This window comes from Synchiropus splendidus, chromosome 2, assembly GCF_027744825.2.
Source record: "Synchiropus splendidus isolate RoL2022-P1 chromosome 2, RoL_Sspl_1.0, whole genome shotgun sequence".
NCBI lineage: Eukaryota > Metazoa > Chordata > Actinopteri > Syngnathiformes > Callionymidae > Synchiropus > Synchiropus splendidus.
Window position 1 is genome coordinate 38,084,064 of NC_071335.1, and position 25,230 is coordinate 38,109,293.

The following is a 25,230-nucleotide window of genomic DNA, read 5'->3' on the forward strand; positions in this document are numbered from 1 at the left end:
CAGAGCTAATTTGGAGGACAAAAAGGCGTAAATTGTCATAGAGAAAAAGGAAGGAAATGAAAGCCTAACAAGAGATCATGTCACCACAACAGTCCGTGACTGGTGTCTGCGAAGTAATTTCATTTCCTCCTATTCACCATGACACGCATGACACAATGTCACATCCGTCAGATTGAAGCTCTGAGACTGATCCAAATCTGACTCAAAAACTGAAAAAAAAAATCTTATGATAAAGATAAGATAAACTGATTGAGTTATGAAGGGATAACACAGTTCAAGCATGATACTTTCTGAATGAATGTCAACCCCCCTGCCATGGAATCTGCGTGAAACGCCAAACAATAATGTAAAAACATAAACAAGCAGCCATTTTGGCAATAAAACACTTAAAACTGAATCCCATAGGTAATGTGTGATGAAAGTTGTTGAAACTTGTTCGCACAGAAGAAGCACAAAAAAATAACGGGGTAACATGCAACCCTTTTAAAGGTATCCTATCGTGCATTTTTATTTCTTCAGTCACAGAATAGTACATGCTAACAAAGTTCCTTTGTGCCTACATAAAAATGTAAATGTTCATGTTTTCAGTTATATAGAAGCAAAATTTACAAAATGGCCACCTCCCTAAAAACACTCTACGTTGACAGAGCAACAATAACTACATACAAAGATGGGTGATGAGACAAGGCCCTCAACACGTTCCGGTTTCAACAGAACAAAAATATCAATCACGCATTAGAGCAGCTTAAACCAACCTGTTTGTTATAAAAATAAACCCGACTCAGAAATCATCATAACAAGACTTTTCTTAATGCATTTCAGGACAAGATAGTGTAATATTGACACCATGTGACGGTCACGGTCCTGCGGCAGGCATCCTGTAACTTAATCCACGGAGCCTGTGTCGCACAGTATTTACGAAAGGCAAATACATGTCCCTCTGTAGTGAGTCATCGATCCCATATTTTTTTGCATGTTGCAAGAAGTACGTAAAAATAGCTGTAGGCAAAAGGAATCTGCAAAAGTGAGAAATTTGTTTCGGTGATATATTCGTTATTTATATGGCAATGGAGGAATGGATGAATCGCTCACCCAAAAACATGGAAAACCATCATTGGCTGACCATAAGTTATTTCTGCCTAAACATGGACAATGTCTGTGATGACAACACATGTTGACTCCCCTTTTCAACTTTTGTATTGTTTCATTTAAGTATCACTGAGAAATCCCAGAAGAACAGAAGAACAGGAAAAAGAGTCAGTGGGAGATGAAGTCCCCAAAAGAAAAATCAACATATGAAATATGAAGCTTTTTTGGATTTCACAATGATGATGTCGATCAAAAGACTGTGCTGTGTCGACAGCGCCTGTGTGTTATTCCCACAACTCGAGGTAAAATGACGAATCTTTGGGGTCCCAACAAGTCACAGAGAGCTATATAAAGAGGCAAATGCACTTTAAGGAACAGATGATGATTTAGGATGCCTTGGCAGCAGTGATTTACAGTGGAAATGCCACAGATATTGCGGGTGCAGTGCGACTTTTGTAATCCAAAAAGATATACTATCTGCAGTTTCAGTCATATGCTGCATCAGACAACATCGTTTAATCAATAATGTCATAAATAACCTGACTAGTCAACACTTGTATTTGTTGGATGGACATGGGTAATAATATAATTATAATAATAATAATAATAATAATAATAAAATCATGTGTATTGAAAGGCCAGAGTTGCGTAAAGGGAACCCAATCTGCCAGCACTGGTAACCTAGTACCTAGTTATTTCCACATATTGCTACTCTTTCTAGTTATTTAATTAATATTGCAATAAATAGCACAACGAAAGAGAAATCATGTCATTTTTTTTCCAATATTGAGAAGCCCTAATAAAAAGTAATCTGATTGACACCATTTGAATCTACAAATAAAATATCAGACAGATGGATTCTAAAACAGAAATACTCAATAACACAGATACCATCCCACATCTGCTACATATTCTAGTATTTATTCATGTGAAGGAAGTTGAAGTGAAAAAAGACCACACGCCCTTGTATCTTTATATGATTATTAAAACATGCAACTGCTGGGAGGGTGTACATCTGTAACAGTCTTCTTTAAGAAGAGCATTCTTTGACTAACAATGAGGTTGCGCTGTCATTGCAAATCACACCAGACAACATAGACTGACTGGAAAAAGTTAGATGCAGGGGCTCAAAACCCCAGCGTAGGGGGTCAACATGCCGCTCAAGCTCTGGGGAAAACCTGGAGTACTGGATGCAATCAACTTGACTTTTCAGTGTCAGTAGTATTCAGAACCCAAAAGACAAAACTCATCTAGTTTGTACCCTTAGATTGAAGAATCCCACAGGGATGTATGCAAAACACCTGCTTTCTGTCGCATGTAATGCGATGATAACGCTTCACAGAACTTGGACAAAACGCATAGGTACAAACAAAACCCAAGACAGTTTGTGCTTGATATATATTAGCTTCAAGTGAAGAGAGACGCGTGAAAAGCAGCTCTTTGAATCTCAAAAGAAGCTTGCCTCGTTGCTGCTTTATTCATCAGTCCAAAAGAACAGCTTTAAACGCTGAAGGAGCATTCAATTTATGAAATTTATAGCATCAATTAGAGACAATACCTGGGGAAAAAATGACATCCCCACTCATGGTGCTATTAATGTAATTACTGATCCAGGTTTGAAGGAAAAGGCAAGTGAGTAGTAAGTACTGAAATGCAGAATGAGAACAAGAATCTCCAACCGTCACAAAGGTATATGAGGTTCATAATATATAAGGTTACATTCAAAAAGACTCCAGTAAAGGATGTGAACAAGAAACAAGACATACCCGGTCCTTCATCCGCCAGCTCTGTGCTAAAGCTTTCGAACCTTCAATTTTTTCTGAATGACGTTTCTTCATGAAGGCAAGAGGAAGTTTCCAATCATTCATGTCAGCCTCTTCTTCCTCAGCCAGGCCAGCGACTGGCAAGTGAATCAAGTCCGCATCCATTTTCATTTGAGCACTGTACAGAGGGAAAGAAGATGGTAACTACACTGAGACATGAAAATATTACAGACAAAGTATAACATTGGAAATGGTAAATAAATAACTGGTGCTGGTTAGCCAATGAAAAACTAGTCATACTGCATCAACCTTGGGCTGTTACATGGCGCTGTCAACTAAACCGCAATACAATGTTGCCAACAAATGTAAGCTTCCACAGATTTGAATTTGCCAAATGGCCGCTGATATTCATGTTGCTTCAATTCGTACTACACATTGTAAATAATGTACACAAAACAACTGACAACAAATCAAATACTGTTTAATGAAATGACTGGTAAAAACCAGAGATAGAAGAAATCACACTAACACATACCCATTTTTGGATTGAGTCGAATAACCTTTAAAAATAGCCCAATCAAAATGTATGTTCATTGCAGGAGATGACTGCAATACACTGATTATCCATTGTATCATTTGGCTCCTTTACTGCTCCACAGATTTAGTTGGGTAACGCCAGTGGCCCGCAGCCTCAAGTTGTAAACACATCAACAAACCACGAAGCACATGCAACATGTCATAAGTATCCATTGTCAACAAAATATATATATGCTAGCGGAGCATAGTGGAGTGAAGCACGTATTGTGTCTATACTGCTAAAATACACAGCAAAGTTCACTAACAAATTCACTGTCAAATGACAGCAGAAATTTAAATGTTTCACTATTCTTATGGCACTTCTTAACTTCAGTGCTATAAATCTATTTCACATATAAATGATAAACACGTGGATTCATGCTTTATTGATCACTTCGCCGTGATAGTTTGAAGATGTTGCGGTGATTTGGGGTGTCTAGCACCAAATTAAGACGCCGTTATAAGAGCACTACAGATGTCATTGGTCTCAAGCAGAACCGGTAACTGTCTTGCAAGTACATGCTAAGCTATCGCGGCTAAAGTGACAGCTCATTGGCAGTCAGCTGCTGGGCAACAAGGGAGCCTGAGCAGCTCCTGAACTTTGCCTGCTGTCAAGTACACGGTGCCCACAGGTGCATGAGGCACATAAATGGCGCAATCACGGTGTGCAAATGTGCGCAGACCTCGGTTCGGTGGGATTAGCCGCACGAGCTGGGGAACCTCTCCGTCTCCGGACGATGACAGAAACTATCCTGGCAAGAAAGTTGTAGGGCAGCGTCCAGAGCCGGTAGAGCAGGTGAAAGGCTTCCAAGCCGGAGAGGAAGGGTCTGTGCGGCGGCACTATCCGTGGACCCTCGCTAAGGGAAGCAGTTGAACACCAGGCCCATCTCCACACTCACTGTCCAACACAGCAACGCCAGGCACCGCTAACGCTGTTGGACAGCCGGGTTCGTCTGGGCGGCACAAGAAGGAGGCTGAAGTCAAGGACTTGCCGGATATCCCTAGGAATTTCAAGAATGATAACCGGAGGCACTTCTTCAGCACTTCTGCAAGGGCGCCGCCATCTTGAGTTGTACCCGGCATGCACCGTTAGCGCTGCGATGTTGTCAGGTGACGTCATCACTCCCGAGCTAAACCCAGATTGTGTCCAAACTTTTTATTGCCCGCCTCAGTAGATATTGTTGCTGACATTTTATGATTTAAATGTAACTAACGAGATATAGTAAGTAGTAGTAAGTGCCTCCCACTGCCACCCCCAACCAGTGACAACTATTTGAATTAATGTCAACTTAATGTAAAGACTCCAAAATAACAATTTATAATATTCAAAAATCCATCCACCTTCTTAGGTTAATGTTTTACCTTCCTGCTATACAGATCTATAGTTTTATTTTATTTGTTTATTTACATTCACTTAAATTCACATATAATGACCCAGTTATTTCGAAGTTTTAATACTCAAATTGAGCCAGCAAAAGGTCCCCACAAATAGCAAAAGTCCCCTAAAGGAGGTGTTTCCAAGAGTTCATTCCCATAGGTGTGGCTATATCAGTTCGCACACAGACACACACACGCACATGCACACACATACACACGTTTGTATTTCTATCCTTGTGGGAACATTGTGAGGTTTCTCATTGCCATAGTGCTTTCCCCAGCCTCTCACCCTAAACCATCCAAAACAAATGACTCACCTTAACCATGACTCTGAACCAAACTTAAACCAAATCATAATGAGTCAGTTACGTTGAAGAATGGGTGGTTTGGTTCAAAATGCCATAACCATCCCTTTTAATAGGTCAATGGTTGGGGTTAGGATCAGGATCAGTCAACTGTTCAAAGCTGCCTGGATGTCTTTCATGCAATATTACCAAGTTCATGTGCCTTATTATGAATTTGGCATCAGCAGTTATGTATACTACCTCATTAAGCCATGTAATGTATGCATGGAATGTATGTATTATGACAATATGATATTCCGAAACTGCATTATTAAGTTTAAAAAAAGTGTGTTTTGTGACCCATAATTCATTGCAGCAGAATGAATCGTGTCCCTTTCTCATTGAATAGTGTGATCGCTGCCTACTCTACCAGCGAGGAGGCACAGTAGGAGCCTTCTGTGTGATTTCAGTGGGTGGTGCATACTATAAAAACCAACAAACAACAAACAAACCATTAAATGGGGTGGTTTTGTCTGTATCAGGTGAAGCAAATCGTCCCCACAGGCATACGGTCCTCACAAAGTGTTTTGTCAAGAACTGGTCCTCACAAGTGAAATTTAGCCAGACGCACACACACAAACACACACACACAAATACACACACACAAATACACACACACAAACACACACAAACAAATACACACACAAAAACACACGCATGCACCACATTTTTTAATAGTATATGTTTCATCCATAATTAAACTCCAAATAATGTGAAAAGTGATATGAAAGGATGATGACAACATCTAGTTTCTATTTACCATAAATAATATTGCATTCCCCGGCCCTCCCCGGAACGCAGCCGCCATTAGTGCCAAGTGAGTTGAGTTTAGATTAAATATCCAGGTGAACACGTCATGACTTTCTTTCTCTGTGTGCTGTGTTAGAACCAAGAACACTTTCACTGATAGCTGCATCCATCAAAAGTAGCATGGAAGCAGCTCCTTTAAAATCCTTCACTGCATGTTGAAAGAGAACTTGTAGTGGTGGTCACTGAGAACACTGAGTCAAAAGTCAGCAGTACCTTGAAATAAGTGACTTGACATTTTTCTTTTTTTGTAAAATTGTAATATTTTTTTTCTTGGAATTTTTATTGTAGATGCACATACAATGGTCCATTTTGTGACAAATACACTTTGGATTTGGCATCAATATACAAAATGTACACAGAAAAGAAGATAACATAGATAAACATACCCCAAAAAACTAAAACATCAACAACAACATCCAGAAACACATTCCCTCTCCTAAAATAAAAGCAGCCATAATTAACAAAAAGACACTGACATAAAGTAAACGTACATGAAACATGTGAGAAACAATTACATTAACTTAAGATTCACATTTTCCTTTGTATTTTACCCATTCATCTTTCATTTTTAATTTATATGTCAGTATTTCCATTGTAAATATATTTTCAATAATATCACACCATTGTTCAATGTCCGGTGCAGCTGATTGACACCATTTTCTTGTGATGGCCTTCTTTCCATCCTTCAGTAAAATATTCACCAAACACAGTTTGTGTCTGATTTCTGCGCAGGTCCTTTTAGATGCCCACATATAAAACACTTGCAGTAAATGGTATCATGTATGCCATTACTTCACACGCAACCCATTCTCCAAAAACACAATTATTGGACACACCCAGGAGATGTGTGAGGAGTTAGGATCCATTCGATTGTATTTTCTCTAACATAGCAGATTTTTATTCAAGTGTTTGGCTTTAATGTGGAGAGTAATGAAGTACTGTATTTGGTTCTTCCATGCAAATTACATCCATCCATGTGATTGGGAGGTGGTCTGCTTTGTTATCCACATTTTATTCCACATTTTGTCCGTTATCTCTTCATCCAATTCTTTGAACCGTTTGGTTTAATACATAATGTATTTTCATTCTTGTATCCAATTAGATGCTTGTATATTAATGATATTGCTTTAGTAATGATATTAGCAAATGAGTGCTCTAGTAATTTTATTAGAAGGTGAGTTTCTTTGATATTTGTCATCATTTTTTTGTCATTGTAGTCTTCTTAAATCTAATCTTTATCGCATGGAATGATCTCAGTAGACCGATTTATTTGCCAGCTTTTTGTTTCTTAATTACAAAGGACCATATTTAGAGTGTGAAAGATGCTAACAACCCTGCATCGTCCCCCTTGGTAATAGAAATCTTCGTGCTTGATAGAGAACCATTAATTTTTAGCCTAGCCATCGGCTGGTTATAAATCATCTTGATAATATGAATTGCGCTTTCATTAAACCCAAATTTCGTCCTTGTTTTTATATAGAAACTCCAGATCAAACACTTTTTCAGCGTCTAAACTTATTAATGCAGGTGATATATTATTCTCTTTTATATATTATTTATAATATGTAATGTTCTCTTAATATTATGTTGTGTTTGTCGTACAATTCCTGTTTGATCCTCATCTATAAGGTCTGTGACAAAGCACTGTAATCTACTTGAGATGACTGATGCAAAAGTCTTCGTTCAGAATTGCGATCGGACGGTAACTTGGCAATAGTTTTGGTAGAAATGTGATTATGGCTTCTTTCCAGGATGGAGGTACAATAGCTTTTGAAAGTGTCCAGTTAAAGATAGATTAAAGTGGAGGTGTCAATTCATTTTCAAATTTTCTGTATCATTCTCCTAGAAATCCATCACTTCCTGGTGATTTGTTTGTTGTTTTACTTTTTTATTGCTTTTTTAATCTCCTCAAGAGTCATCTGGTTTGTACATTGTTTGTTTTGCTTACTGTCAATAGATGGAAGGTGCAAGGGATCAAGTCAAATCTTTCAATGAGCTCTTCATTTCTGTTTGCAGACTGAGTGCACAGTTTGTGATAACAAATTCTGAATATTTCTTTGAGCTGATATTTGAGTTGATTCGTTTTTGGATCTCAAATTGTATATATGTATATAATTGTGCTGTAAAAAAATGTCAACTATTTGGCAAATGGGTGTTTCCGCTTCTTTTCTTGTTTGTCCTATCAAGGTCTGTATTCGCAATCATATTGAAATCTCCGCCACGTATACAGTACATACAGTACACCATTGCTTTACCATGTTACCTGTATAAGATCACGCAAGGATGCAAATGTGCCATTGCTTTATTGCTCTATATAAAATAAAAAATTGTGACTCCTTAAATTAATATTAGAACTGAAGTATGAATTTTGAAAATTTTTTTGTGTTCTGAGTGAGGTGAGTTTCTTGCAGAAAGTTGATTTGAGTTTTGTTTATGTGCTTTTGATGGGGTTTCCAAGCCCATTTACATTGACATGAGCGTCATGATTCTATTTTTTTCATTAGGTTTGAGGTTTTTCCAACACATCCTCCATTTCGATTGCTCTCTTCCGTAACTCGATCCCCTCTCTCTTCAACGCCCTCTTGACGCCGGCATAACAGCCTTTCCTTCCAGTGTAATGTGTTTGTTTCTGCCATGCCATTTTCACTATCATTCCTTTCATGGTGAACATTAAGTTCAAAACAATCGACCGTGGAGGTTGGTTTGGTTTTGGTCTCGGGAACTGTGCTCAACGGGCTCTTTGAATGTGTAAGTCCAGTGAAAACTCTTGACGTAGCCTGGTGTCGCAAGCGACTCGCAACTATTCCAGGCCATGTTCGACCCCGTATGTTGATGTCATCCAGGCTTCTCCAGCCATTTTTTTAGCTTTAGGAGCTAATTGGTCATCTCTGTCCGTTGTTCATGTCGTGTCTTGAATGTCTTTCCATGCTTTTGATATTCCCACCTTCATGCTTTAGTCACTCGATCCTCTTGGTGAACTTTTTGATTTGATGCTATTATGGTTTCTCATTATTATTTATGGATGAATGATGTAGGTTGTATTTTTAATTCAAATAATTTGAGTGGGATAGTTTTGGAATCCAGTAACCTCTTTTGCTACAGTGGTATCCACCATATCATGGGTGAAAGAGCATCATGCATCACAATCTGCTTCTGGGTTGCCAGAAAATATCAGTGCAGCAGCTAAACCAATTACTGACATGACTTGGTCACGTGGTATATTCATTCAATTTGTGGTGGCTCTGGGTTGTTGACTGTGACAAAAAACGACATTATCAGACGGAGAATTTGAGACTAGAGATTTTATCTTCCAGAATTGATGTGTGTGTGTGTACCTGTACTTCTATCTTTGTGACAACCTGTATGAGTTTTTAATCATCAGAGTGAGGACATTTTTGCAAAGTGAGGACATTTAGGCCGGTCCTCACTTTGTCAAGCCTGAGTTTGAGTGTTAAAACTACAAAATAGCTGGGTTTTTATAATTGGGTTTTAGTTTGGTTCAGAGTCAAGGTTGAGCTTAGCCATTTGTTTGAGATGGCTAGGTTTATAGGGTGATGCTGGGTTATGTCAATGTATGCCAATGACGGTACTCACTAAGATAGGAAGACAAACGTGTGTGTGTGTATACCTTTGTCAGTTTAGTTTGATTAGTTGGAAAGTGCGTGTTGCAGTGCAATTATTCAAACTACTTTCATCTGCTGCCACACCTGATCCTTCAAATGTCAACAGAAACAAAAACAGGTCGATTATAAAGGTTGGGTACAGCCATTTCTAAAAAAAAAAAAAAAAAAAAGCCTAGGCTTGTTTTGTCCCCAACATCCTTTCCTGTCAAGCCTCACACTCATTTCTCAAACAGTGGGAGTCAAAGGTTTGTTTTTTGAGCGAAGCATCACAGAGAGAGGGACTCACATCATCTCTCAAATCCTAACCAAGTTTAATCGCGCAGGCAGGTGACCATGACGTCAATTTGCTCTTGGTAACTGACAGTAATGAACATGTTTTCAGATTTTAGCCCAGATTTTAACAGACAAAGACCTTCCTCAATGTGCTTGACTGCTCAGCCTATGGAATAAATTTGCCATCCTTGGGTTCTCAGTGCCTAGAAAAGAAGAAAATGTTGCCACAAATGGGTGATGAAAACATCCCTCTGACCACATTCAGCAACATGGTAATCATAGTCCCGTTCTGTTGGCCACCACCGAGCTGGGAGAGAAGCAATCAAACTGGGAAGAAAGGGAATAAACCTTGAGACATACGTCTGAATTCACCTCCAGTGTACTATCCCCTGCAATGGAGGAAACCAATTCAATTTTCTCTGTGTGATGGAGGTTGAGACCCCGGGAAAGCTCATGGTAGCAGCTATGCGTTTGGAAGGGCAAGCTTAGGTATTATCCTCGCATGGTCTTTCTGCATGCAGGCGACATGTCTAGCTGGACTAGAAAGGAAAAAAGGGAGAGAAAAGTCATTGTCATTAAATGACTGAAAACAAGAAAGATCATGAGAAAGATTACTGATGGTGTGATCCTCCCACTGACCAATCACTTGTGTCCTGATGGATGAACATCCTCATTCACAATCACCAGGAAATAGTTCAAGGAGTTAGAAATCATTAATTTCTATTTGTCTTCAGGCAGTGCCCGCTCAAACGAAGCCATTTTAAAGTTCAGTATACATCATTCACAACAAACGGCTCTGGAAGATGTTTATGGACTGTTGTTTTGAATTTTTCATGATCATTGCTTGACCTTTCAGTTATGGTTTCAGGTTATGGTTAATTGTCACGTAAAGCTACTATATGGATTACACATTGTTTAGCTCAAAACAATCGAAGCAACCTTTGTGTCAACTATATGCATGTGTTGATTCCCAATGTTTCTTATGACTTTCCCATTCAGGCCGAATTGGGAGGTCCACATGGCCGTGTGTTTGTAAAACCTCTGTGGGCTTCATTTGATGCTTTTCTATTTTACACTTTTTCTCCTTTTTGAAGTTCCCATCTCTAGTGATCATAACCACAGAACCTTGACTTAACAAGTGTCAATGGCAGCCTCTACTTACATAAGTCGCCATTGAATGGGCAGTTTTTATATCACACAGCACTCATTTAAATGGGCCAGTAGGCTCCTCCGGCGCTTTGTTGTTGGTAGAGCAGGTTGTGATCATACCATTATATGAGAGATGGATGAGTTTCGCTTTGCTGCAATGAATTATGGGTTGCATAACGCATGGTTTTACCATTATAGCATGGGTTGAGATTATCATATTCATAAAACATACATAGCCGTATTGGTGGCGTCTGGTCAATTATGATAATGTTCAAATAACAAACAGTTCTGCTTTGTGAATATGTGATGATATAATTAGTCTGTGCGGGGAAAATACATATGCTCAGAGGAATCCATCAGAGGTGTGAGGGTTGCACAGAGCTCATGAGAGGAAGGATGAGGTGTGCTGTGGGAGTGACTGAGGGATTCAAGATGACATAATGATTCCATCACTTTCCATCTGCTGCGTTGATAATCCACCTGGAGAGATCTGTAGGTCGCCCCAATGTTCAGGCATATCCTCTGAAATCACTGACAGCATCTCAGGACAAGACAGTCAGTTGCCACTTACACCGCACAGTCTTCATTCATGTCGAGCCTTTATCTTCTTCTCCTTTCTTTCGGCCAAACAACTGTAGAAGAACTTGAGGGAGACGTTGCAATAGCAGTATACCACAAAAGAACCGTCTTACTCTGAACTCTGAAGTGGTTGCAAACGGATGCCTGTAGAAATGGAGGCTAGAATAAGAAGGGAAGCAGAGAAAAAGCCAGCGTTGATTAGCATCAACTTTGACAGAAATGTCGCTTTATATTTGACTAAACAGCTGGATCATTGTCTTGGATGCATGAGGAATGAAGGTTGAGCCGGATGTCACCGCTGGAATGGATCTTTACTGGGTCCAATTGAGTCACGTCTTGGGATTCAAGGGACAATTTCTTGCAGATTTACAAGAAGCTCAGCTCCCTCTGATATATTGAGATTTAAATGGTGAAATCTGCGCTGTCAAATGTCGGTGTGTAAAATCCAATGAGGAATGGCAGGAGTAGAGCAGGATATTTTTGAAGTTCAAAGGCAACTGGTTTCTCATGTGGTTGTTGCTGCTTGGCCCTAGGTGCCCAATGAATAAAACACAGTCATCATCCACCAGTAAATCCACAATTCTTGTCATTATCTGCTATTATCTTTGTTTTATTTTGTATGTCTTGAACCACTCAATCGTTTTATCTTTTTGTGATTTGTTCATCGACTACACTTTTTTTTTCTCCTTTTTTCAGTTTTTTTCAGTCTTTGTTTTCCCTCTGTTCCTCTGTGCGTGGTTCCTACAGTAAGTCTTCACTTGAATGCAATTATATACTGTATTTTTTATTAGCTTTACTTTTATAGCATGACATTGGTCCATCTGGTCCATCGATATGAAGGGTTAGATTCACTTTTACTGGCTCAGATGGGGTGCTGAAGCATTTGTCTTGTGTGCTAAAAAACACATTCCGTCGAAAGATCCTTGATGTCTCTTATACATAATCTATGTACTATTCCTATGTACTTTAAGGAGACAAGAAATGCTCGTAAAAGTCAACTGAACGATGAACAATTCTGATGTGAGTTTAATAGTTTTACTCCCGTGCTGCATACGTACAATCAAAGGGCCGCATTTGGAACCCCAGGCCACACTTGTCTGTACTAGAGCATAGTGTGGTGTCAAATCGTGCCATAAAATCATGTGACAGTGAAAATGTTTTTTGCCTTTAATTTCTGCTGACTCCAGCACTGTTGTAGCTCTGTTCTAGGGTCTGTGTTGTACAGCATTGTTCCACGAGCTTGTGTTCAAATTAACCCTGCTACAAACCGGAAACACGCAATCTCTCATATAAATAGGCGTGTCTCTAACACTTTTGCTCCTCGTGTCTCTAACACTTTTGCTCCTGTTATGTTGTCCACACTATCTTACTAAATCAGACGCAAGCATCTCTCTGATAATGCCAGTGGAAACAGCACTGCAGTGTTTAGAAGGGCCTTGCGTCTGTATTATTCATGTTCAGTCCATCACGGCTCCTTATTTGTTGTGTATAAATAAACAGAGCACAACAATAACCGAGACCTCTCAGCTTCACTCCATCATCATTAATAATGCAGGACACCAAAAACAAATGGAAAAAACAAATGTTGATTTGCTCAGCTAATGTACTTCCTGTACATACACATAATATATTTGCATTTTCCAACAGCATCAATTGAAGATGGAGCTTGACAAACCTAGGAAGTTGGACGGACTACATAAATGGACTGAACGACAATGTCATGAGAATGAGATGATGTATTTTTCCCAACATGGTAGTGAGCAAGCGCACTGCAGTGCAGAGCCAGAGGAAGTTATATTTTACAAGGAGACACTTCGGTCACTTGATGTAATTTAGCAGGGATGTACATAGAAGTCACTCTGGCTCTTATTCACTTCCACTCCAGGCCCTTCAGCTTTACAAGATTTCATCTCCACGACATTATTGAGTACTAAAACGCACCTGCGCCCCCTGAGCCAAAGCTTTGCTCGCCCTCTGAACAGCTAGAGCTTTGACCTTCCTTCCTGACTGCAAACACTAATGGGACTAGTGCTACAATTTAGATTTTGTTTCAGTGTAATTTTGGTCATAAAAATGTAAACTTGTCTTTGACTCCTCATTGAGATTGCATCCATTCAAGTTTAAGATTGCATTTCAAGACAATACCCACCATTGGCCAATGTATACTGTTGTGTACTCACCAAAAGTTTGGACACTACCTTCTATATTGTAGATAATTACACACTTTTCTGTTTACTATGTAATTTCATACAGGATCATTCATAGCTCTGACGCCTTGAGAATCAACAATGTATGTAGTATTGAAAATGAAGAGGAACCGTTTAATGAGAAGGTGTGTCCAAACTTTTGACTGGTAGTTTAAGTAATTAAAAATAAAATAAAATAAAACTACATATCGGTTTGCGGTGGGTTCCAGGTTCAAATATGTAAATGTGTTCAAATGTATCAAAAACACACAGTCCCCTACAGTACATACTTGACTGTGCAGAGACATGATGGAGGAAATGTTGGATTGGGTCCAACCGGGTCTAACTGGATTGACTTGATGAACAGCGCTGTCACTGCAGCGGCGTTAATGCGCAGACGCTGGAGAATTATGACGAGGTTAGAAGTAATGCCACTGGTATTTGTTTGTGTCACTTTGAGTTTTAATGGGTGGGGAATGAGCTGGTGAGCAAGTCTCTGGTGTGTGCCAACATATCAATATCAACATGTCTGAGAGCATTGATTTCTGGGGTGACCGTAAGGACATAATGATTAAGTGCTGTGGGTCACTGATGAAATGCTCAAACATCTTAAGGAGACTAACATCTGCTCAGTAGAAAAAGCTAAACTTGATAAGTCACAATCCACTTTATTTCACTGAGCTTTTAATCAAGAAATATTCCTCAAGTCCTGAAGCAAAAACTCGATTTAAATGGAATTAGTTCCAGTGGAGTGCTTTTCCTTCTGCCGTTGGTGAGACACCGATTCAGAATTGGAGTGAAAGGCTGTTCTCACTCGCATTGTGTCAAAGAAATCAGAACAGAATCAAGATTATCTATTTATGTAAACTTCCTGCCCTTAACTTAGTGGACAAGCTAGGAGATCCTTCGATTCATAACCAGCCAGATTGTGGTGATCTGCTTTTCTCTTGTTTTTCACCTTTGGCACATAGCGGGAACCGATTCCCAGTCACCGGCAGCCTTTATTCCACATGGTTCCAGTCTCGTGTGCAGACCGATGAAGTTTCCAGACTGGTAAAATTGCTCTCTTCTTACTGGTCTTGCATTTTTGCCTTGGTGCCTGAGCTTTTTAGTCGTCTTTTACCTCTCACCCGTGGTTTTTCTACGTTTTGAATTTTGGCCCTTCTGAGATATTTGGACTCCTGATATTTTGTGATTGTGTTTCGTGCACTATTGTTGGACAATTGCAAATTATTCTATTAAATTATTGAACTGTTTCTGCCTTGTTGTCCCTTGTCCCTCGACATTCTGCTATTGGGTTCCACCCTGCTCAGCACTCCGTCACACAGATGTCCATTCTGCTTCTCCAAAAGGCTAATATTACGCATGCTCAATGATGCTAATTTATGTGACAATGACTCTTCACAACAATTAAGAATGATGTAACTGGGCAAGCAACAGGTTTCAACTATGGGCTTTTTTGTACTCTTCTGATGAACAATAAGCTGGTGATCAAGAGGAGACTTGTGCGAATTATCTCTTTGTGTCTTCACCGCCATAGCAGTGTGTGATTTTAAAAAAAGAAAATGATCAGGTGTCTGAAAGTGCGTGAAATAATTCCACTCTATCATAAGTTCACCATAAGTCTGAAGTTCCATTCTGTATATTTGCTCTATTCTGTCAGCTGCAGAGCAGATCTTTTTTTGATATCACTACAAATCTAGATTACTACTGGTCATCCATGCCCCTGCATACTGATGTCTTTGCTTCACTTATGGGCAGAATGTTTTTTCTGACAATTTCCTGGTCAATAAAAACAATGCTAGTGAAACAGCATTGTCAGGTGACACTCTTTAGGTTTATGTTTTTTCAAAACACTGCATTTCAAGCTTAAGCTTGATCGGGTTAATGTGAAGGAATGGATGAGCGAAAATTGCTGGGGCCACCCTCGTGTCTGCACTCATCACAGCTTGACAAAAAGAGGCTCTTCCACTTAAGAAAGAATACCCTCCCTATAGTGTTTAAGTTCAGATTCTTCACTCCCAGCGCTCTTCAGGTGTGATCAGTAATGTGAGTCGGGGGACAACGGTCAGGAGCCACTCTCTGAACCTCTCTGGACCAGGAGCATCCAAGCGTTTATCTCACTCCAACTCACAAACGTGCTGCACAGTCTGCGGCTGTCAGTGAAGCATCTAGCACAGATCAGGCTGCAGGTTTTCTGCTGAGACAGAGAGAATGGGTTATGAGGCTGGCTCGTCTCTGACAATTAAACTCTGCCATTAACCATTGCTACATCCTCACACCCGTGCCACCAGCTAGGTGTGTTGCTGATTACAACCGGCCTGATCGATAATTTAACAAATTAAAGCTGACGCCAGGTCAATTTTCATCCCATCTTAGCCAGCGGCTGCCAAGTCCGTCCTTAAGCTAATGCTTGCGGTAAGAAACTGCCGAGAGGAAATTGTAGCAAGTGAATACTTTATTAGCCAATTTGAAATAAAATATTTTTTTTCCGTATTCTTTTCAAGAGCATGGACCACCCCAGTATGAAAGTGATTCACACTGCACAGTGTTGTTTGGAATGAACCTGTGAACTGTCCCACGGTCCAAAAAGGTGGTTGAAAATTGAAAATTATTTTGTCACAGGGTGTGGGCAGGAAGGACTTGACTATAAATTTTAAAAAACAGAGGGGCATGGGCTGACTATCTAGAATGGCTTGGACACGTAGAGTGGAGTGGGAACAGTTAGAAATCTAAGTATGAAGCAAAACAAGGCGATAGACTCAGGATGTGATGAATAATGATAGTAATATGAAGATGCACACGATAAGATACTTAATTGCAGTAGCAATGTTTAAAACATGTAGTATATAAAAAGGAAATGTGTTTATTGTAAATAAGAGGAATACAAGTGTAGAATATTCTTATATTTTCAAGTGGATTTTAAAGGATAATGCGAGCAGACCCAAGTGTCTGACACTACAGAACACTCTAAAAGAAAATCAATGGCATTATTTTCAGGAAAAAAAAAATGCATGTATGGCACCGATCCCTTGAAGATACCAACAAAGTAGCTGCTCAAAATTAATTTATCCACAACATGGAATTGGAAAATAACTCTGCATTAGCACCATCATCATATGATATCAATTATTCTCTTTATTTTTCAGCTGGAACTAAGCTTCTATACTGCACAATGTCACACTAAGCCCAACTCGACACATTTATGCATTAAACATCATCATTATAAGCAATTTGAGTTAAACAAGGAAACTTGTGGTGAGAGAGGCAGCAAAAGACTTATATATTATACATATTTATTCACTTAGTCTTTCAGCTGCAGCATGGAAATGCAGAGAAACCATCTGCCTGTTTAACAAAGACAGATGTCACATGGAGGGTGCAGATTTTGGCAAAACATTCTGACACATTATGACGCAGCACACTGAAATATTAGATATCCAACCAACGTTTTAGCGTATAGACCTTATTTATATGCCATGACCTCATGAGTTGATTTGCCACTAGTTGTTTATGGTTTGATCTTATTCTATTATTGTCCTCATTTTTTATCTTGACTTTAAGGATGTGTCTTTATTGCCCCATCTAACTTTTCTGTGTTGTTTGGTTTGACGTCCCGCTGAGGACAGTCATGCTATACAGTATGGCTCCTCATCATTTGATTGCTCAAGCCTGTGAAGAAGAAAGAACTCTAAGAGTAGTAACCAGTAAGACTCACACCTGTCAGATTCAGTGATGAACCAGCAGGGGTTTGTATGAATTGCGTATCTGCTCTTCCATGCTGGGTTTGTGGGAGGAAGGAAACTTCACATCATCACGAATCCCTTTCAATTCCAATCATATTTGTGCAAAAATAAATCCAGATGAAAGTTGTTCACAGGATTTGCTGAAACTTTTGTGAGGAGAAACAGTGGTTTAGCTCTCTGACTACTTTAATGCCTCAGTGCACACAATCAGAGAGGTCCTCGGCAGGGGTGAACTGGCTGTCTGCACAAGGTGGCATATTTTGTTCATGGTAAAATCAGTTAGTTTTCTTGATGTGCACAAGGAACTGGCAAATTGGTGCCCGCTCCAGCTGTTGACAAGGGCAACCTCAACTGCAACAATTGGCTGGGGACTTTTTAAAACTCATGAAAACACATTTAAGGTATTTATAATATATTTAAAATATTTATAAAATAACTGTTGAATTCATAAGCAATTCAGTGGAGCACTCTCACTGCATGCAACACTTAGGAAAGTGTTCATTGAGCAGCAGCACGTGAGCCTCTTCTTCCTTCATGTGAAGGTGAAAACGGATCGACACACACAGACAAGCACAGAACACCAGTGAACACAGCCTTTGACGACAAAGAGAACATGATCTACGTCACATTTCAGGGTAAGAAACATTTTGTGCGTGAGGGGTAAAAAAGAGAGAAGTGAGGCATGCTTCACTGTACCACAGCTTCCAATTAAGGTGGAGCCGTCATTCCCCTTATCACGCTTTTATGACAACCATGCGATAAGTAAAATAGCCTCTGTAAAGGACTTCTTCGACAGACAATGTCCTTCTCTACGAATGAATTCCTTGTTCAGAAATCCCTGATCAATATGTATTTACTTAATGTCGTGCAGATCACCTCCAACCACCTTACCTTTACCGTTTACAAACGTCAAACATCTTTTTCTTTTCTTTTTTTTGGCCTTCTAGTTATACTATATTTTGCTATGTCTCGGGTTTTCATTTTCCCTGCGTTTTATTTAATTTTGTTCTCGCTTTCTCTTGGTTACAGTCACGCATATCTCTAAATCTAAACGATCTACGGCGCTATCTCTCCGGACCACCTTAAATCGTGGGCAGGGCTCCGCGGATCTTGATGACAGTGATGCGGGAAAGCGCGCTGCTCTCCCGCTATATAAAGCGAGCAGGCTCCGGTGGACAGTTCCGAGGTGCTGAAATATCAGACACTTTCTCCTGCGCCGACCCGCCGTCGATCACGATGCGTAAGAAGATGGAGGGACTCTCCTTGAAACTTTTTCTACTCTCCAGCCTAGTGGTGGTGGAGGCTCATGACTTCCAGACGCAGTTCATTTGCACCTCGGTGCCCAAAGACATGGACCTGTGCACGGCCAGCATGCAGAACAGTGGCCCGGCGGAGGACCTGAAAACCACAGTCATGCAACTGCGGGAGACTGTGCTGCAGCAGAAGGAGACAATCATGAACCAAAGGGAGACCATCAGGGAACTCACGTCGAAGTTGAGCCGCTGTGAGGGTCAGAGTGTCCCGGGAGCCGGGGGCAAACGGCCGGGCGGCAAGAACACCATGGGGGATGTTTCCAGGGGCACCACGGATACTCTGGCACAGCTGGGGCAGACTTTACAGAGCCTAAAGCAGAGACTCGAGAATCTGGAGGTAAAGGAGTGGATGGTTATGTGACGCTCCAAGCTGTTTGTTTCGAAATCTAACCCACTTTTTTCTCCCTCGTGCAGCAATACAGCCGCGGAAACAACACAGTGCAGGCGAACAGCCTGAAAGATCTGCTCCAAAACAAGATAGATGACATGGAGAAGCAGGTCCTGTCCCGGGTCAACACCATAGAGGAAGCCAAGCCTGGAGCCAGGAACGACTCCGAGCAGAGGAACCGAGTCGAGTCCACTCTCACGTCGCTGCACCACCGGATCACAGACCTGGAGAAAGGTGCGTCTGGATCTTCAGAGCGCACTGGATTTTTGGAGTTGCCAACAAGTTACGTCTTATGGATTCCTAAAGCTATCGAGTCTTACAATTGGAGGGTCCCGCGGAAAGGGTGGCAAAGATTTGGGTTCCTAGTGCCGCAGCAATCAAACTGCGCGCAGATGGCGAGAGACGAGGCGCGCTGCTCCTTGTCGCTTACATCCCGAGTTTGTTGTTGTGCTGCCAGATCTGACAGAAGCGGGATTTGTAGACAGCAAGAATAAGATACCCAGGACGTAACGAGATTCGATAACCGACGCAGAGATAAAAGAGGCTTTGAGTCTTCTCTAAGATGCGACGCTGGTAGTGGATTGCTACTGGGTCACTTTAAAATTCACGTTGGTCCGTGAGTTTGTTCCATTGGGGGTCAAACAGTGTCATCTGTCCCGTGTTTGTTCCATTTGGGGAAAATGGAATGGATTTAAGCTTGCATTATTCGAGTACAAGATTCACTCAGATGCGGTGAAGGGTGTCTTCATGACTGCAGTGTGTGCGCGTGTGTGTGCGGGCGCGCGAATGTGCGTGTGTCCGACAGATCGTTGAAGAACTGAGGAAAAAAAGTCCTATTAGAACCTTTTAGTTTAACTACACAACAAGTGTAAAAAATGTAAACTGTCTGGGGTATAAAAAAAAAAGAAATTCAACAAATTCAATCCAACTTCAATCAGCATCCTCCACGTTTCTACACTGTACCGTGAAATCAGATCAGCTGACTTGTCTTGAGAACACTGCAGAGGCAGAAAATAAAGCAAGAGACAATAAAGTATTTCAACAATAATTTCTTTAATAAGAGGTATATCCATCGGGAATCAACAGAAAGCAATGTAAAAATAGCTTTTCTGATCTTCTTCAGTTTTATTTCTTGATGTACAAATGAGGATGTTTGATGTTCATCAAATATCCTCGTTCTGTTGTCATACGCAGCGTGTAACAGATGAAGTATTTGACATGAATCTCACCACCAGGCAAAGACAACAGACAGATGGATTTGTTCCAGCTGACAGTCCCGCTCCGAACAAACTACATGTACGCCAAAGCCAAGAGGAGCCTCCCGGAGATGTACTCCTTCAGTGTGTGTCTGTGGATTAAGTCTAACGCCTCTCCTGGAGTTGGGACACCCTTCTCCTATGCCGTCCCGGGCCAGGCCAACGAGCTGGTGTTGATAGAGTGGGGCAACAATCCTATGGAGATTGTCATCAATGACAAGGTAGCTGACATGTTACATTTGTATTTTTTTTGTCGGTTCTGTTGCTCATGTCACAGATGTGTGTGAGTGACTTATTGTAGCCTGACAACGTGTGATGGGTGGAAATAAGAGATAAGCGCAAAGGTGAAAGATGTCTTAGATGCACAGGGGGAGAAATGAAAACAGTTTTGTCAGCTGCAAGTGTGACAGTGCATGTGGATGTTTTGTTGCATATATTGCAGGTGGCCAACCTGCCTTTCCACATCAATGACGGTAAATGGCATCATCTTTGCATCACGTGGACCACGCGTGACGGGATATGGGAGGCCTTCCAGGATGGAGTTTGGAGAGGAAAGGGAGAGAATCTGGCTCCGTATCACCCCATCAAAGCAGAGGGAGTTCTGGTCTTGGGACAAGAGCAGGTACATTATAAACTGTTTTAACTCATATCTAATGTCATCTATGAGTTTAGCTGGACATTCACTATGTTAAATTCAATTCAAACTGACATAAGTTTGTGTAATTAAATATAATAAAGGCTTATCATACGGTTGGAGTGGAAATATTCTGGCCTGGCCTTTGATTTGCACCTGCTGTTTCGGTCTACCTGAATTTCAAAATTCCAAGATTGCTGACTGGGTTACATCTACCCCCTAGCTCCGTTCTCCGTTTGTTCAAGCAGTGGCTGTGCTTTGAGTCTCAAATGGAAGAGTGAACTCCTCCTCTCTCTGCGACAGTCATATGAGTGAGGAAAGCATTTTGGCCTTGGATTGTGATCTTGTTTATGGAGTCTTTGACCTCGGGTCAATACATATAGGATCAGCATGCTGATGCTCACTCTTCTGACTCTTGGATGTAACACCAATTCAATAACCTGGCTGGCTCAAACCACCTCTATGTGAGGAAAAGAAATGTTAATAAAAAGGTTTGCTGAGAACATGTTCTCAAGGCCACGGGCGCTGACTTTCATCTCTGCCTCTTAAACTTAGTGGCAAGGCAAACTACGAGCTGCTAATATAGCCAATTGGACTCTATCCTCAGTGGTAAAGTGATAAAAAAGATGAGCTGGTCAAACAGAAGTCACCTTTGACTCTGACTCACTAGAGTCAATAGATGAAAATTTGGACTGTCACCGTTGTTATCCATTTAAAGAGCGACAAATTCAACTTTCCTGACTCATGCATGCTGTATGTTTCAAATGTTGAATTCCTCCTCTCTGTGATGCAGTCCCTCATCATGACAATGCTGCTTTCTTGCATTTCATTTATATTCATGATCCCCGAACAAAAAGTACTCCAAAGAAATGATTACCAGAACGTCAACAATGACCATGACGTCTCCTGCAATTGTCAGCTGGATGAACTTGAAATAGAATATTCTGAGCTATAATTTAGCTGATTCACGACACATTGTGTAACCGTTATGATCAAGGGGCTGCCAGAGCTTTCTTCAAGAGTTGAGATCAGCCATCACATTTCAGAGATGAAAAGCTGACAGCAGCTTTAGTCCATGGCCTGCACCCTTGAGAATGGCGTTCTGCTGACCAGATTTACATGATGATGCAGGGAAATGCTGTGTCTCGCTTGTCAAAAGCACACACGCAATTCACGGTGGACGCCCTGAAACTGTAGTAATGCAGAAAATGCAATAATGAGGTTAAAAAAAGACCTCTCAGTGGTATTTTGAGCGTCATGCCAATAACAACACAGCTTGGAATGTTTAGCGTCATCAGCATGTGAGTCAACATACAATCAAAAATGCATTTCATCAAAGGTCTCCAATGAAGAAATATTCAAATAATTAATTGACTGAATGTTTATCTCAGAAGAGAGCACCTACTGTCCCTCTGCCAAGCAGCTCATTTCCACCGACAGCAAGCCTCACAAAGCTACTTCAAAACGCTGAATACAGAGCCCAAGTCTATTAGTCGTATAGACACACACATTTATCACATACTGAACTGCAAAAGAAATGGTAGATATTTTTTGGTTTGGTTTGGTTGGGATCGGTACATAATGGTGTAGTGGTAATAAAAAGATCCTCCCTCATGAAGTTATTCCTTCATAACATTCTCCCCCTCTCTGTGAACGAGAGGTTACAGGAGCGAAGCGCAAAGGGACGTCACAGTGCACAACCCACCCTCTGCCTTAGTTCTGACCCCGCGTCTGTCCTTATTTGACTGTCCGCTTCGCATCACATCAGAGATACAATGCACGATTCGGGTTAGTTAGCTAAAAATTAAAAAGAGTTTTGTGGGGTCCAATATAATTGATAAAACACTCCAAACAGTAGGTCTAGACAAGATCATCAAAATGTTCAAGAATTTAATCCAACCATGCGATGTAATTGCATCATGGAAATAGTGGCAACAATTGGCTCACTAAAGGATCTGATGTTCTATCTGCTTTCTACTCTCTCCAGGACACTCTTGGAGGAGGTTTTGACGCAACACAAGCCTTTGTCGGCGAGCTAGCAGGCTTAAATATCTGGAACAGAATACTTTCTATCGCTGAGATCTACAACCTGGCGACATGCAACAGCAAGGCACCAGCAGGAAATGTCTTCTCCTGGACCGAGAGCAACATTGAAATATTCGGTGGAGCAACTAAGTGGATCTTTGAGCCGTGTCGTTCTCTCAACTAAACTGCTTTGTTCTTGAGTTTCTACCCTTCTCAATTTCCTTTGATACTTGAGTTAGTTGTCACGCTTCACTCCTGGATCTTTCGTGGGTATTTATGTGCAGTACACTTGAGGTTTAGAAACAAAAAAAAGAAGAAAAAAAAAGAATTTCGAGAAACCCATGTGTTTTCATCAACTTCGGTTGATACTTCTAGCTTTTTTGGTTTGGCTTATTTGGTCTTGGACTGGCAGCTGGCAATCCTAGCCTTATGTTCGGCCACCTCACAGTGCAAGTGAGGGATTCCTTCACTGCTCCTGGCCCATTCTTCTGGAGATAGATTACGCTGTCTGTCTCATTCTTGTCAGTGTTCAAGCGCCGTGACGTGACGTCTTCTGACTCGGTACAGCTTCCTCCTCCATTCTTGCCCGGCCCCTTCGGATCTTGCACTGTGACTGACAAAAAGCCCTGTTGAAAGGAGAGGAGGGAATATCGGAGGACACTGCAAAGTCAGACTGTGGCACAAGTCAATTTGTATTTCTCGTCTGCTCTTTGTGTTTCTGTAAGAATGTTGTTAACTTGCCAACATTGCATCAAAGCCTGGGTGCCTTGGGCTGGTACAAATATTCAGCACCATCCAATCTGTCGCAAACTCAGTGTTTATTGGTTTATGTTTTTCTTATCCTTCCTTTCCTAAAGCTGAATTTAGTTTGACGTTCCCCTGGTAAATGTAATTTTGAAGAGTTTGTTTTCTGACATGGTGTGTTGACAGGTGTTTGTACTGCTCTGTATTAGGAATGTTACAGTATCTGTATAGTAACAGCATGAATGACGGAGTGCTGTGGAAGCATTGTTCGAATCTGCTTTACTATCTTCTCTGGGTGTGGGTTTTTTACTGTATTGTTATATGCTCCAAGCATGGCAAAACCTGAGAGATGAAGAATTTAATTTTTGTAATAAAATTGTGATACTTAATGTGAGCGTGGTCCTCTGTTCATGTATGTTCAGCCGAAGACATTTTTAGGAAACACACAGCACTCTTGATAAATCCTGCACACTAAATAAGAATGGGAGTGATAAATATCAACACACATTACTAACTGAACAACATCAAGAATGGGAACACGCTTACTTGTTCTGTAAAGACAGAATTCAGCTCTTAATTCAACTCTAAAACTGTGCCGTTAAAATTGGATTCAATTGAAATTTAATCATTTTGTTCACCTGCGACTGTGACTCTTTCTCTGGTAGTCCTTTAAGATACTTACTGTTTGCTATGATGAAACAGGTAGTTATTTCCTAAGATCACATGACCTTCTCTCACTGCAGCCGAAAGTTTCCCCTGAATCGCAATTAAAATGAGATAACTACCCTTCCTTTTTTGCAGCATTTTCAGAACATTTTCAATATATGTCATTGAGCGCAACAAATCAACAAAGAGATATTAGGACAGGAACTGTGCTGAGAGTGTATTCATGATACACAGAGTCAAGAGAAATGAACAAGAGATCTTGACATGTGCTACCCTGCTCCCGTCCCTGCTGTGTTCAACTGGCATGTGTCCACTGCTCGTGATGACACAATCCCTGGCAAAAACAGCAACAGCACTGCCAGAAGACATCAACTAGTGAGTTCAAGAAACATGGTAGGCCGGTTCTTGTACTACAAGGATGTTAATTGAGTAAATAAAAGCACTTCAATATGATCAACTGATAACAGTTCCTTTTGGTGGTCCTTTTTTCTCAAGACAAAATAGTTATAAGCACATCGTATCTTCCTTATGATAATATTCATCGTGAGCACTCTTGGTCTGACAGACATGTTCACTCCCACCCTCACTTTTTTCACTTTTTTAACATTCCCAGTGAGTCAGAGCTGCTGTCTCCAAACTTTGGTCACAGTGGGTGTCACTACTGTCCTATTAAGCTTCCCTTTCTTCTC

The 25,230-nt window shown here is 40.7% G+C and overlaps 2 protein-coding genes across 3 annotated transcripts in view; one reads left to right on the forward strand and one right to left on the reverse strand.

The window, feature by feature from the left end:
* The window catches only part of LOC128753630 (regulatory-associated protein of mTOR-like), a 126,957-nt gene extending 122,465 nt beyond the window's left edge, over positions 1-4,492 (reverse strand). For both annotated transcript variants that reach the window (XM_053855481.1, XM_053855480.1), the window contains exons 1-2: positions 4,112-4,492; positions 2,856-3,030 (exon numbers count right to left, since the gene is read on the reverse strand). In XM_053855481.1, the coding sequence (XP_053711456.1) occupies positions 2,856-3,023 (168 nt within the window). In that variant the 5' untranslated portion in view covers positions 3,024-3,030; positions 4,112-4,492. The remainder of the gene's footprint in view (positions 1-2,855; positions 3,031-4,111) is intronic.
* Positions 4,493-18,687: 14,195 nt separating this feature from the next.
* LOC128754098 (neuronal pentraxin-1-like) lies at positions 18,688-24,468 on the forward strand. Its single transcript, XM_053856438.1, has 5 exons — positions 18,688-19,165; positions 19,243-19,450; positions 20,452-20,693; positions 20,915-21,094; positions 23,094-24,468. The coding sequence occupies exons 1-5, from the start codon at positions 18,752-18,754 to the stop codon at positions 23,313-23,315; spliced, it is 1,266 nt and encodes a 421-aa protein (XP_053712413.1). The 5' UTR covers positions 18,688-18,751; the 3' UTR covers positions 23,316-24,468.
* The last annotated feature ends 762 nt before the right edge of the window (positions 24,469-25,230 follow it).